The following is a 13,543-nucleotide window of genomic DNA, read 5'->3' as shown; positions in this document are numbered from 1 at the left end:
CAAGACAGTCAGGTTACACCAGTCACCAAAAACTGATGAGGCAGAACAGTGAGAGTCTTGGACACAGAGACAAGGTCTTTGGCAGAATGTTTTGGAATTTGTTAGGGGGAGTGCACTCCTCTGTTCAGCGTAGCTGTGATGCTGAGTGTGCTGGAAGGACTTTATCCTTTCCAAAGCTATGACAAGCTGTGGCAATACTCACCCACATCCATAACACACTTGTGAGATGAGGGAATGGGGAGCACAGTGCCTTTATTTGCAGCATTAGCATGTGTTTCATCCGTAAAAGAGATATTCACCTTGTCTGGACTTAACTAGTGACCAGTGTTTTATCTTAGCAGGTTTGGTTGAACACACATGCAGAGTAAAAAGATGTTTGTTTATGGACAGGAAATGCATAAGCTTTTTAATGAATAAAGTGTGAGTTTGAAGCATTAAATGTGACGTGCATTGTTGTGTGCTACTACCTGCAAAGGGTTCTTCTTTGTAGTGTCCTACTTGGACTCAAGCACTAAATCTTTCATCAAAGCAAGTCTGATTATCTTGCACATGGTTTTCCTGAAAGGATGTTATGATTTTCTAGATGTTTGGTGGCTGGTGATAAATTAGGCTTTTATGATGTCATGTGAAAGGCTACTGCTTGGACTTCCTTCTCTATGAAGTGCACGGGAGAATACATTTGGGACATACTCAGCATCAGAAATTATCCTACCTTGTTTTATTTTAACCCTTTTGTGGACTCTTGCTTGTCTTGTAACTGTGCTCAGGCAAGGATATCTTCATTTTTGCAGACAGGAGCCCCACAGTATCATGTTCTGAGTCCCTTCCATATGGGGACTTGATTTTTTTTTCCCCCTTGGGTAAAAAGATCTCAGTTCTTGAGCTCCCTTTAATCTTTTCAAAGCTTAAACTCTCTCCAGATATTTTGTCATGAAAAGGGTTTTCCAATCAAATGGGGATTTTATTGAGAAATTGGAATGCAGTGAGGGGTGGGGGATAAGGTGATGCATCCCATAAATTAGATGGGGTTTATGGCTGTGTAGAGGGAGGCGGCTTCTAAAAAAAACAGCCAGCACAGCCTGTGCTTTGTCCAGAGAAAACAGCCTGTGACTTTGTCCAGAGAAATGGCAGCTCCCTTCTTCATCCCCCATACTGTAGGGAGGGAGTATTTTACAAGTTCCTTTCAAACAATGAGAAATGACTGAACATCCTCCATGCTAACTCTTGTGTACTAATTGATCCACGGCAGGGAGGAAGACAGGAAGAGAGAAATATCCACCTCCTCTCTGTCTTCTTCCCCCAGGTCTTACCACAAGCTTCAGCAGGACAGAGGTTCAGGTAACACTGTAAGAGTTAAGGAAGGGGGTGACATCTCTCCCACCCAACTTCAGTTGGTGAGGGGAAAAAAGGGCAAAGACAGCAACTGCTGTTACAGGTGATTTAATTAGAATGTTTGAATTACAAGCTTGTTAGATGAAAAATTCTATTTTGAATAAATTATTTTTTATTAGGGCAAACATAACAGCATGCCATTCAAAAAAATATTTTAGTATCATTTTGATGCTAACATAGCAAATGTCATGATTATTTTTTCAGATGTGAATGTCCATGGGGTAGCAAAATTGCCACAAACAATGCATCCTGTAAAAGAAAAATTATAACTCTATGAAGAAGTAATATCCTGAGTTCATAGATCTGCATTTATTAAATTGCTGCTTAGTGCACTAAAAGTAGATGGATAAATATCTGTAAGTAGAATACAAGATAGCTGTCCCAATGTTTACTGTTTTGTTATTTATTATTTGTTATTGACCAGAGATCATAACTGAATTTGTTTACATTTCCAATATAAGTTGCTATAAATGAAGTATCTTTTAGTGGAAGAAGAGAAGAAATTAAGTAGGATTGCAGCATGGATTTCTGGGGTTATCAGTTTTCATATTCACCTTGACATGTCAGTCAGCAAAGACAGCTGAAAAAGACATTCATTCCTGCACAAAAAAAAAAAAAAAAAAAAAAGCCAGCTGAAGTCAAACAACTTCACAAAGTGATTTCCTGATCTCTGCAGAAAATGTGAAGAGTAGGGAGTGATGAGAAAACTAATCAGAACAGATTTTAAAAAAAGTGAGAATTACACATAAAAATTTTAAAGGTATCATGCCATCACCTAAATATACATAATGCAACAATAAAACCACATACGATGAGGACATTATTATCTTACTCTCTATCCCCAAAATAGTTGTCAGAGTAGAGAACAGGTAAACCAAGAGGAAAACACATTGAATCATGAGCAAAAGCAGGATTTGAAGGTACCAATGAAAAGATAAGAAACCTGTTCTTTCTCTATACTACAGCTGATCTCCATCTATATGAGGAGGTTCATTTCTCTCAGGGTCTTGGTTTTTAGAGATGTGCATGTGACACATTTTTCTAGGGAGCCTGAAGAAGCATACTCTTATACAACCTCCTCCAAACCTCTGCTATATAAGGAAAATTCACAAATACTTCTAATCCATGCCATGCAAAACCCACATTATTCAGACACCTCTTAATGCCCAGGTTAGTTTGAAACTTGGAATTGTTAGCTCCTACATCAGCAGCCAGGCTACAGAGCAGCAGAAGTCAGTGAGAATGGTACCAGCATTTGCAAAGAGAATTTCTATTTTGTTATAAGAGTAGGAAAATCTTACTTTGATAATTATTCTTTTGCATTTTAGCAAACATGCTTAAGATTTTAGCTGTGACGTGTGTGTTTGGATGACCCAGTACAACATATCAGAAAGGAAGCGCTTCTGCTGGAGCAAGACCAGAGGAGGAGTGCAAAGGTGGTCAGAGGGCTGGAGCACACCTCTTGTGAAGACAGGCTGAAATACGTGAGGTTGTTCAGCCTAAAGAAAAGAAAATAAAAATAGAGCAGCCTTCCAGTACCTACTAGAGAGCTGGAGAGGGACTTTATACAGAAGCATGTAGTGAGAGGACAAGGGGGAATTGCTTTAAACTAAACTGTAAGAGGGTTCAGGTTAGGTATTAGGAAGAAATTCCTTACTGTGTGGGAGATGAGGCACTGGAACAGGTTGCCCAGAGAAGCTGTGGATGCCCCATCCCTGGAAGTGTTCAAGGCCAGGCTGGATGGGGCTTGGAGCAACCATGTGTAGTGGAAGGTGTCCCTGCCCGTGGCAGGGGAGTTGGAACTAGATGATCTTTACTGTCCCTTCCAACCCAAACCTTTCTCTGATTCTGGGATTGTGTCCAGCCCTCATGCCTGTGCTGTCATAATTATGGTCTGTATATGGCAAATGGAGTGGGTTTGATTTTCTTCCTCTCCTCCAGAAGTTCTCTGCTTTTTTAGGAGAAGGATTCCTGTGAACTAGAAATGATCTTGCTATTCGGAAGCCTCTTTGGCACTTTGCAGGGCCACGAGCTGAGATTACAATTGCACTTACATCCAGGCTGGGGAACAATTTCCAGGTCTTCCCAGGCATGCAGAATTGGGCCTCAGGGCAAACTGGGAGGGAGGGAAGCGCCGGCCTCACTGCAGCCAGCTGCAGGAATTTCGCTGTTTTGGCAGCAGGGCTTTCCCTGCTGCAGGGGGAACACTCTCCGGACTGCCTCAGGCACGGCAGCCCGAAAAGCAGCCACGGTGCCGCTTGCAGCGGGGTGCCCTGGCACAGAGCTGTGCGGGACGGCTCCTGACGAGCGAGCTCAGCTCCGGATCCAGAGCGAGTGAAATTCAGCACTGCCTTCGGGGATATCGGGCTGTAATTCGGGAGGAATTTTATCTGGCTCGAGGGACGGCTCTGGCCAAGATGTTTCTCAGGCTTCGCTTGGCACATAGACAGATCTGAGTAGCGCTCAGCCCTGTGAGGGGCTCTTGTGCCGGCAGCTCCGCCGGCGCTGGCCCCGGGGCCGCGGCCTTCCCTCCCCGCGGCCGAGAGCGGCGGCAGCGCCTCCGGCCCAGCGATCGGGGCCCGCCGGCGGCACCTGGGGCCAGCCCCTCCTGCCTCGGCGCTTTATCTGCGCTGGCCGTGGGGCTGCCAGGACCGGCGCTGAGTGAGCCCATTTCCCCAGAGCGGAGCATTGTTCCCGGCCTCCGGCCGCCGCGTGGCCCCGCCGATGGACAATACCAGCCGTCCCCGACTTCCTGAGCAGACCAGACAGCTTGCTGTTTTCTTCGAGTCTCTTATCACCCCCTGTCATTGAGAGAGAGCTCTGGCTTCGGCTTCGCTTGGGGCTGATAGGCAGCAGCGAAGTGGAAAAGGCGCAGGGGAGGGAGGGGAAGGGGAGGAGGAGGAGGAGGGAGAGGAGCTCCATTACTGTTATTATCGCCCTAATGTTTATTGCTGTTCCGAGTTCATTTGCCTTAACCCTTTGGAAGCTGGTCAAATTAAAGATTATCAAACTGATAAGATAAAGCCGCTGTTCTAACGCCCCTGGTTCCTGGCGGAAAAGCCAAGGTTGTGCTCAGGTTTTCTTGACTGTGTGGTTTGTGTTGATGCCTTATTGCTGCAGTACAGGGGGGTCCCGAGATAAGACCTTACCCTAAAGATGCCCAGCACTCGCAGCCTGCCAAGGTCCCTCGGATGTACAGGGGCTCAGCGCCGTGCAGAATCAGCCCTTTCCTCAAGTCATTCTTTCCCCTTCCCTTCCTCCTCAACATGGTTTTAGTAAAGATTAAACTTTCTGAATAGGGAGGGGATTTGCATAGGAAAACATGCTAGGGGAAAAAAAACATTGTGCCTCTTATTTTCAATGGCATTTAGTTATATGTGAGTTTCAGCCTATTGGTTGCTTTTGCCTTTTGCCTTTTCCTGTGGTTCTTTGCGAACAATACTGTCTTTCTGCAAAAGACTGCTGACCCAAGAGTGGAAAGCAGTCTGTTCATGCTGCATTAAAACAAATTTAGATCAGGAACCAAATTCACTGGCATTCTTCTATTCCCTTGGTACCCTAACTGCTCCACAACTTTGCTTTTCTAAGAACAGTGGAAAGAAAAAATGAAAACTGAGCGACAACACATTTTGGCTCATCTTAAATTCCTGGAGATGTTTACTGTGTTCCTTGTTAGGCTTGGGCTTCACTCTTCACTTTGTTTTATCTTCAGTCTCCTCACATTTACTATGGAGATAGGAGTCTCTTGCTTTATGATTATACAGGGTTTTCATCCCTGTTACTATAGATATTATAACAAATACTACCCTTTGCAGAGAAGCCAAGGCAGTGTTCTCTGTCCCGTGGATCTCCAGAAGAACAGGCAGAGCAGCGCACAGGAGACACAGTGCTCATTACTGTGACTCCTTCTGGGGTTTGATCCAAGCTTGGCTGAGTGGTGCACTGAATTTTGCACCAGTAAGGCACAAGTTTACAGGCTCTACAGCTCTGGTTGAGTCAGACATTTCTACTTTTCTTAACAGAGTGCTCAAAAGAAGTCACAGTAACTGTTTTCCAGTGTTGCATCTGGGCTAAAGCACGATGTCCCTGGGCCTGGTGGCACGTGTGGCAGAACACTAGGGAATGGGGGATAAGATTGATGGTGAAAGAACTGCCTAGTGAGCAATGCATGCAGTCTCCTGGCATGTTTGCAACACTTCAGCAAGGCTGTTCTCCAAGCAATAAGCTGCAGCCGATGCACTGTGTATGCACAGTATTATATGTACTGTGGGGCTGGTGTTACTACTGAGATTTGCTACTTAAACCCACTTTAAAAAATGCTAAATGTTTAGCATCTGTAAATGTGAAATGTTTCGGGAAGTACACAAAGGGGAGATTATTTAATAAGATAAACCTTAGTATATATATACATGTGATATAAATTTTTAATGGGGCCTGTTGTGATAGGACAAAGGGTAATAGGGTAATAGTTTTAAAGAGGGTAGATTTAAACAACATATAAGGCGGAAAGTTTTATGATGAGAGTGGTGAAACACTGAAGCATCTGAAGCAGATTGCCCAAAGAGGTAGAAGATGCCCCATCCCTGGAAACCTTTGAGGTCAGGTTGGATGGCTCTCTGAGTAACTGACCTAGTTGAAGATGTCCCTGCTCAGTGCAGAAAGGTTAAACCAGATGAACTTAAAGGTGCCTTCCACCCCAAACCATTCTAGGATTCTATGATAATGATGAAAACACAAAATTGCAGTCTAATCAAGTGTCTACGTGTTTTGTTGGTTTGTTTTTTTTGTTGTTGTTGTTGTTTATTTGTTTTTTTAATGGGATAAGTTAAAGCTAAAAGGTAATGGTTTTAAGAAGAAAATAAGGAAAATAAAACACTGGTGGAGTTTGCAGGAAACTTTGGCCCCTCTGTACTTGAAATCCTTTTTGAAAAAAACATCTTGAGCAAAAAAGTGCAAGGCTAAACACTCAAGCCAGAGCCTCCACCATGCTGGGTCAGTGCTCTTTGCTTATGGGAGCCCTGATGTAACAAATCACCTTCCAAGCAGTGGTGCTGATTGTGAACGTAACCCTGGCTGCTTTTCAGATGCAGTTATACTGTTGTGTGCTTAGATCAAGTTTGTTTATTTTTAGAGGTAAAGCCTTGTCTGTGCTTTAGCAAGCAGAGCTGGGCACAATTCCATCACAGGTGTTTTACTGAGGACTTGATCTCAGTTTTATTCTAGTGTAAGAGAAAGCAAAAGCTGGCACTGGGCGCTGGCTTCAGTGAAGGCACATTTGAAAGGGAATCAACTGAGCTGTAGTAATAAAGGAAGCCTTGGCCTTTTTCAGGCCACACTATCTCCTTTTTCTTACGTTGTCTTGAGGCTTTAAATTTTCATTTAAAGTTAATTGAATGAGACAGTGATACAATGCACAGTGAAACCAGATCAATCACTGCTCAAGACAAAATAGGAGTCACAATGACAGTCAGAACAAGAGCTTGGGAAATGTGATATTTACATTAAAATATTTTACATTTTTGTCTCATGGCTTAAAAGCCAAATTTAAAAATGCCTTACCACATTGCATAACAAATTTCTTGCTGCTTATCTGTATGCATTTGTGTGTGTGCATTTGTACAACAAAATTGAATAATCACAAAAGCAAATTTAGTAATAATGGGGTATTTTCTACACAGTTACACAGCCTCAATTGCAGAAAATGTAAAACAGAAAAACTCACATCATGTGAATTCATTCTGTTCTCTGAGAGGCAGTCATATGACAGTGAGCTGCATAAAAAGCCATAGGAGAATTTACTTGCTCTTATTAAGTGGCAACAGGGAATTTGACTGCTGTCTTTCCATCTTCCTTCCCTTTAAATATTTACCTGGACATTGTTTCTGAGTCTTAGCATGCCATTAAAACTTGTCATTACTAGGCACTTATGTTAACTGCTTGTGTGGAAAATAAGGACTTGTTCCTTACAAAATGGATAAGTAAAAGCAAAGGCTTGATTTTATGTTCATGATCTGAGTGCTGTAAAAACAACAGAAAGCCTTAGTCAGTGTTTTCAGGGTTATAGACTCTAAGCTCAGTATCTAAACCCTCAGAGTTTTCAGGGAGTCAAAGGGCTTTGTTTTCCTATCAGTATGTAAAGCACAATGGCACAGAAAAAGTAATCCTGCAGGAATACAAAACATGAAGTGGTGTTCAAGTGGTGTCATTTCATCAGGTGCTTTTCCATCAGGAGTAGGGATATGGGGCAGTTTATACTCAGCAGCAGATGTTTTTCAAGAACAACCCCCCATTTCCCCAAACCACCTCCCCACTGCCCAAAAAATAAAAATTCAGGTTTTCTCCAATGGAATCTGATCTCTTCTTTCTTCGCTTTCTGATCTGGTTGTAGTTCCAGAAAGTGATGCCTTGCTATTGAAAACTTAATACACATTTTAATGATTAATATACCAGAGGGGGTTTTTTGGATGATGGGGTTGTTTGTGGAATTTTTTTTTCCTTTTGGAAGCCTGACAGATGCATCTCTGGTTTCAGTGAAAGTCTTAAACAATATAAAGAAGCAGTCATTTTGTTCCAAGAGAAGCTTTTTTTTTTTTTTTTTTAATATTCTTATTTTATTGTAATTACCTTATTGTTTTCATATTATGAGCTACTTGTAGAAAAATACAGGAAACATGACTGCAATACAATCCTTTAATCAGGAATAGCTTTGTTCCAGTCATCATTTCCATTCAGTGTCGAAGCTTTGGCTAATAAGAATACAATCAAACCTTGAGTTTAGGTGTAATATGGTGTTAATATTATAGTTTCATTTGGCCTCTGTACCTAGTAACTTCTCTCAGTGAACCTTTTCAAAAGTGCCTAGGAGATATTTTCTCTGTAATGCTGTTTTCAAATAAATTAACAAAGTTGTGTTCCTTAAAAGGACACAAACTTCTTCAGGAGAGCCACTTAAAATCTTTTAGCCCAAGTCAGCTGGAGAATTTGTATTATCATATATATTAAATATTCCATTATTTCCCCCTTTTTCTTTTTTTCTCACAGATAATGCCTTAATACCTTTACTACATTATTGTTAAAGCTTGTGATTTTTTTAAAGGAAAAACATGAGGGATTTTATACCTAGATGGCTTCAACATACTAATTGTTTGTGTGACCTCTGTGTATAATCCAGCACTGCAAATACTTCCCTTTTACTGATTTGCAGCCTACCCCCAATCATATTTTGGCCTACTCAGCAGATGAGTGTTTATGTTTTTGAATAAAGGGATGGAATTAGGTAAAGTATTTTTGTAGATGATCTGTTTTAAGAAAAAGCATTTGTCCAAGACAGTTAAAAGACTGCTCCCAAGCTGTTCAAAAGCAGAATGCAGCTACATGCAGCAAGCCATGGCAATTCATTTTGTGCTTCCTAGTAATTTTTTCTTTAAAATGGGAAGCCAGTATCTTAGATAAGGATTAGTTTCAAAGATACAAAGATTGGGGATGTAAAAGTTTTACTTACACAGCATTTATAAAAATGAAAATCTAAGTTTGATGATATAGCTTTTATGACAGAAAACTAGGTGATATTAAAACACTTCACTTCTAGCTAATGGCTTGAATTAGGGCTGAATAAAAGGCAATTGTTTTTATACTGAAATTATTGTTTTATGAAGGATTTCCTTGTTTCCAGACACATATATATACACGTGTATGTAAATTAACTGAACTCCAGATAAAAGACATACCTCCATGAGCACATTAGAGTCTGATCCAAGTTTTATCAGAGTTAATGGACGACTTTCCCATTTCAAACCAGATTCTGCAATCCGTATTCACACGACCGTCCAGGGGATCCCTCAAGTTGATGCAGTTTTGCATGACTTGGCCTCAAATGTCTGCTGCAGTTTCAAAAAGCCCATTATAGGGCTGCAGTAGGAAATCATTTAGTCTAATTTAAGGAAATCATGGCACTTTTTAAATTTTCATATCGTTTTGTTCTGATCCATCTCTTTACTCTCTTCTGAAGGCAGGATGAAATGCTTTTTAGCCTAAAGACTGAACTAGTAAAACTGCTGCCTGGAATAAGTCTCAGCAGACGTGTTTGTTCCACATCCCCTGCTTCAGTGCCATATTTCCTCTGGTGGATTTCCTCTGCTCCTGGAAGCACGCTAGCTTTCTTGTGTCTAGCTTTCTTGTGCACAATTATGAAGAAGAATTTCCTACATTTTACTGCACAGGATGAGGTGATTTTGGAAGTTAACATGACCTGAACCACATAAGGTAACAGAGAGCATCTGAAAAATGTAGCATGCAGTATTACAAGTTAAAAAAAAAAAAAATCTACATTCATAAAATGCTCCTTAGCTCCACCGCTGGTCAGAGGGTGGAAGAGGGGGAGAAAAAGCAGTTCTTGCATTTTTCTGGAGAGCCTGCTGTGTTACCACCACAAAGTCAAATAAAAGAGAAGAATTCATCCTTAGCTTTGTTGTTCTGTAACCAAGCTGGGTTTGTTTGGGTTTCTTTAAACCTAGACAGATATAATTTTATTATTTATTGCTACAAAGATACACAGCTTGTGAGAAGAGATGATATATTTTATTCAATCAACACATACATTTGGAAAAAACTAACTGTTTAAACACTGTCTTCCAATTTTAAAGAAAGATACAGCCAGTTTTTGTATTCAATTAGAAATGCAGTTAAAGGAGATTTTGTCTTTGTTTAATTTTATTACATTATGTTTGATGACTGGTTGTGGGATTGTTTTGGTGTAGTAGCTCTTTTAAGGATACTTGAACAGTAAGGTGAACATGACCAAAGTCTTGGTTTCTGTAATGATTTCAAGGCAATTTCTTTTCATTTATGAGATATTTAGACTTTTATTTGCACTCAAAATACTCTAGGAAAAAAATATGCGCACATTCAAAAGCTGGGTGTTTACTGGTGTTGCATGTGGTTACCCACACCCATAACAATCTTTCAGCATCGTTTGTCGGTGATCATGTTTTTATTTGAAAGAGACTAGGTGCCTTTTTTGCTGTGTGATTTATATTATTTAAACAAACAGGGGAAAAGAATTTGATTCAGCTCATTCTCTAGCATGACTAAGATGTACATTAACGTCTTATAAAACGTTCACTGTTGTACGGCTGTAAGGCTGGAGTTCAAGCCCTCTGTGCACACACAAAAAATAACTCTTTCCATCTGAAATAGCCTGGCAAAAGGATGCTGCCTCCTGCTGATTTAATAGGCATATGAGCTTCCACTAAAAGTGCATCTTCAAGAGAAATAATTTGTCCTTAGGAGAGTCCAATAGTGAAAGTCCACACTCAGCCCACAGGGAAGCAGGAGCAATGGGGAGGCCATCGGGGTGGGGAAGGTAGTGGTCCTTGCAGTGCCTCTCTCTTCTTTTCCACAGGATTTTCTGCAAGGAGACTGCACCAAAGCCAGGCAAAAGCTGAACTGGAAGCCCAGAGTCACGTTTGATGTGAGAGGTCCTTCTGTTGTACCTGCTGGGTGTTCACGTCCTCTAAAAACAATTCCCAGGGAGGGGAAAGGAAGGGGGACACCTCTGTGTGGGGTGACCTGGGCACCCTGAGAAACCCCATTTTGGGTGCCTCTGCATGGATCCTTGCTTTGCAGAAAGCAGACACGGTGGCAGCTGTGGGCATCCCAGGGCACAGCAGCGCACTGACACACCAGGGCCTGGGCCAGGGCTGCTCTGTGATGGCCCAACAAGGCCCCAAAATCATCTCCTGGTTCTGCTATGGGAAGGGCCCAACAAAGCCCCAAAGTCCTCTCCTGGTTCTGCTGTGGGAGGGCCCAAAACCACTCGATCCTTTCCTGGTTCTGCTGTGGGGGCCAGGGGGGGACTTGTCATGCTCTGGGGCATTCCTGACATGCTGCCATTTGTCCCTGCACTGGGGCCTCATCTGTCTCTCTCCTTCCTGCAGGAGCTGGTGAGGGAGATGGTGGACGCTGACGTGGAGCTCATGAGGAACAACCCCAACGCCTGAGCACCGGCTGGGCCCAGCAGGCATCACAGGAGCCATGCCACAGATGGCCAGCACTGCCATAAGCCACCAGGGTGGGCAGCTTGTCCTCCCTGTGATGGTTTTATTGTTGGCCTGCCTGTGTCTAAAAGACCAGTTTTATTCCTGCCTCCACCCTCTACATCCTCCCAGTGCCTCTTGCCCCATACATCATCCCAGGGCCAGCTCTGCCTGGGCTAAATTTGTCTTCTGCCACTAACTGGGAAAGGATCATACTGTACCTGAAAAATTGATCAGCCAAACCCATTGATTTCATTTTTAGTTGAGACTTGTCTTTCTGTTCTGTAGGACCTCCAGCACATTTTTAGTACTTAATCCCATTTGAGAAAAAAAAACATTCCCTGCCCCCCACTCCTCCCTTCTCCTCATCAGCAGACCTTTGGTGCAAACATGGGCTCACCATGCCTCCAGACCTTGTTCCACAGCTTGCCCTTTCTGCCTTTCCTGAACACTCCTTGTTTTTCTTTCCTGCAGCCTTACCTCCACCCCAGCAGCCCATTCCCAGCACCTGAACTCTGTAAAAGTTTGGATAACTTGATATAACTTGCAGTGAAATCGCCTTTTGACCATGCTGAATTAATTCTTAATTGCTGGAATCACTTTCAAACCAGTCAAGCTGGGGCTTGTATATGTTTTTCAGATCTTCATTTCAGAGTGTGCATGAGTCACAGAAAGCCTTTTTGTCCAGCACCTTCTCAATCCGGGGAGATTAGGGTGTTTTGATTTTTGACCCCCTCCCCCAAGAATTAAACCATTCCCCTTCCACCCTCTTCCTGCTTACTATAATTAAACCTCAGACAGGAGCCTGAAGCATTTCAAAAGATGACTTAAGAAATAAAAACAAAATAAATAAAAAAAGCTTTAAAAAAATAGAAACTTCAAGGTGAGTAAATATTTTTTTGCTTTTTGTGCCAAGGTACCTGGGTTATCCAGAGGTCGTCAAGCCCATACATTTCCCGTTGGTTTAGGATCTTCCACCCACCAATTACTCCCATCATTTTAACTTTATGCCTGGAAGTGAGCAAAGAGCAAGCTTCACAGGAGGGAGGCACACAGGAGATACACTTGCTTCAAGTGCATCTCCTGCTTTTTAACTTCGTCTAGGGGGGACCCCTGGTAAAAGGAGGCCAATCGCGGAATGGGGCGGGTAGCTGTGCCCAGGAGCGGTTCCATGATGGAAGTGATGCAGGTGACAGGAGGGAGCGGGAGAGCAGCCCCGGGGGAGCCGGGAGGATGCTCCGTGCTCCGCTCTCCAAGGGCGGCATTTGCGGGAGGTGCCGCGGGAAATGCGCGGAGCGGAGCGCGCCCGGGCAGCCGGAGCCGCCGCTTCCTTTGGGGCTGTTCCTTCCAAAGCGCGAGTGGGGAAAGGGAAACGTGGGAGCCCGGCCGCTGCTTGAGACCCTGCCTACAGGTGCACAGAGTAGGAGCCCGAAGGCGGAGAGGAGAAGGGGCTGCGGAGGCAGAAGGATGTCCCTCTTACATTTCCCCGCGCGTGTGAGGCTCCCAGCCCGCACGCAGTTTCCGCGGCACCCTCGGGAACCTTCCAGCACAGACCAACGCCGAGCAGGTCACGGACACTCAGTCCGGAGGCCTGGACCTCCCTACGGCATCACACACACACATTGCCACTCACCTCCTGTGGGTATATTTATAAAAACCCTCCTTGGGTGTTTTTCTCCTCGAAAGGGTGCGACTCCACGGCTGCCCCCCGCTTTATTTTTAAGAGTAAACCAGCACTAATCCCCCTTCCCGTGGGCGCATGTCCATGCATTAGCTGCGCTCTTCCGCAGCGTTCACCTCGCGTGGATCTCCTGCACAGCCCCCGCGGGACGCGCTCGCCCCTGTACCGTGGGCACCCGCTGCGGCTGCCTCTGCACCCTGCCACGGCCGGGCGGCTCTCCCGTGCCCAGCGCTTTCCCCCCCGCCCCGGGGCCGCGGAGGGAAGGGAAGGGGAGGGGAAGGGAGCGGAGGGGGCGAGCTCCCTCTGCCCGGCCGCACCGAGGGCTGCGCCCGCCTCAGCGCCTCGGCCAGGCGGTCACAGGCTGCGGGTGGCGGGTCTTTGGTGGCGAGCAGAACAATTATTTTTAAAAGTGTTCCAGCGCTTTTATGGGAAGGCG

The 13,543-nt window shown here is 44.0% G+C and overlaps 1 protein-coding gene across 1 annotated transcript in view; it reads left to right on the top strand.

Moving 5' to 3' along the window:
* GMDS (GDP-mannose 4,6-dehydratase) overlaps positions 1 to 12,287 on the top strand; it is a 409,482-nt gene extending 397,195 nt beyond the window's left edge. Inside the window, exons 10-11 of the mRNA XM_058027867.1 lie at positions 10,793 to 10,861; positions 11,328 to 12,287. Of these exons, the coding sequence (XP_057883850.1) occupies positions 10,793 to 10,861; positions 11,328 to 11,390 (132 nt within the window). The 3' untranslated portion in view covers positions 11,391 to 12,287. The remainder of the gene's footprint in view (positions 1 to 10,792; positions 10,862 to 11,327) is intronic.
* Positions 12,288 to 13,543: the final 1,256 nt, after the last annotated feature.

The sequence above is a fragment of the Melospiza georgiana genome, chromosome 1, assembly GCF_028018845.1.
Source record: "Melospiza georgiana isolate bMelGeo1 chromosome 1, bMelGeo1.pri, whole genome shotgun sequence".
Lineage (NCBI taxonomy): Eukaryota > Metazoa > Chordata > Aves > Passeriformes > Passerellidae > Melospiza > Melospiza georgiana.
Note: the sequence above shows the minus strand (reverse complement) of the source record. Positions and strands in the feature narration are given on the sequence as shown.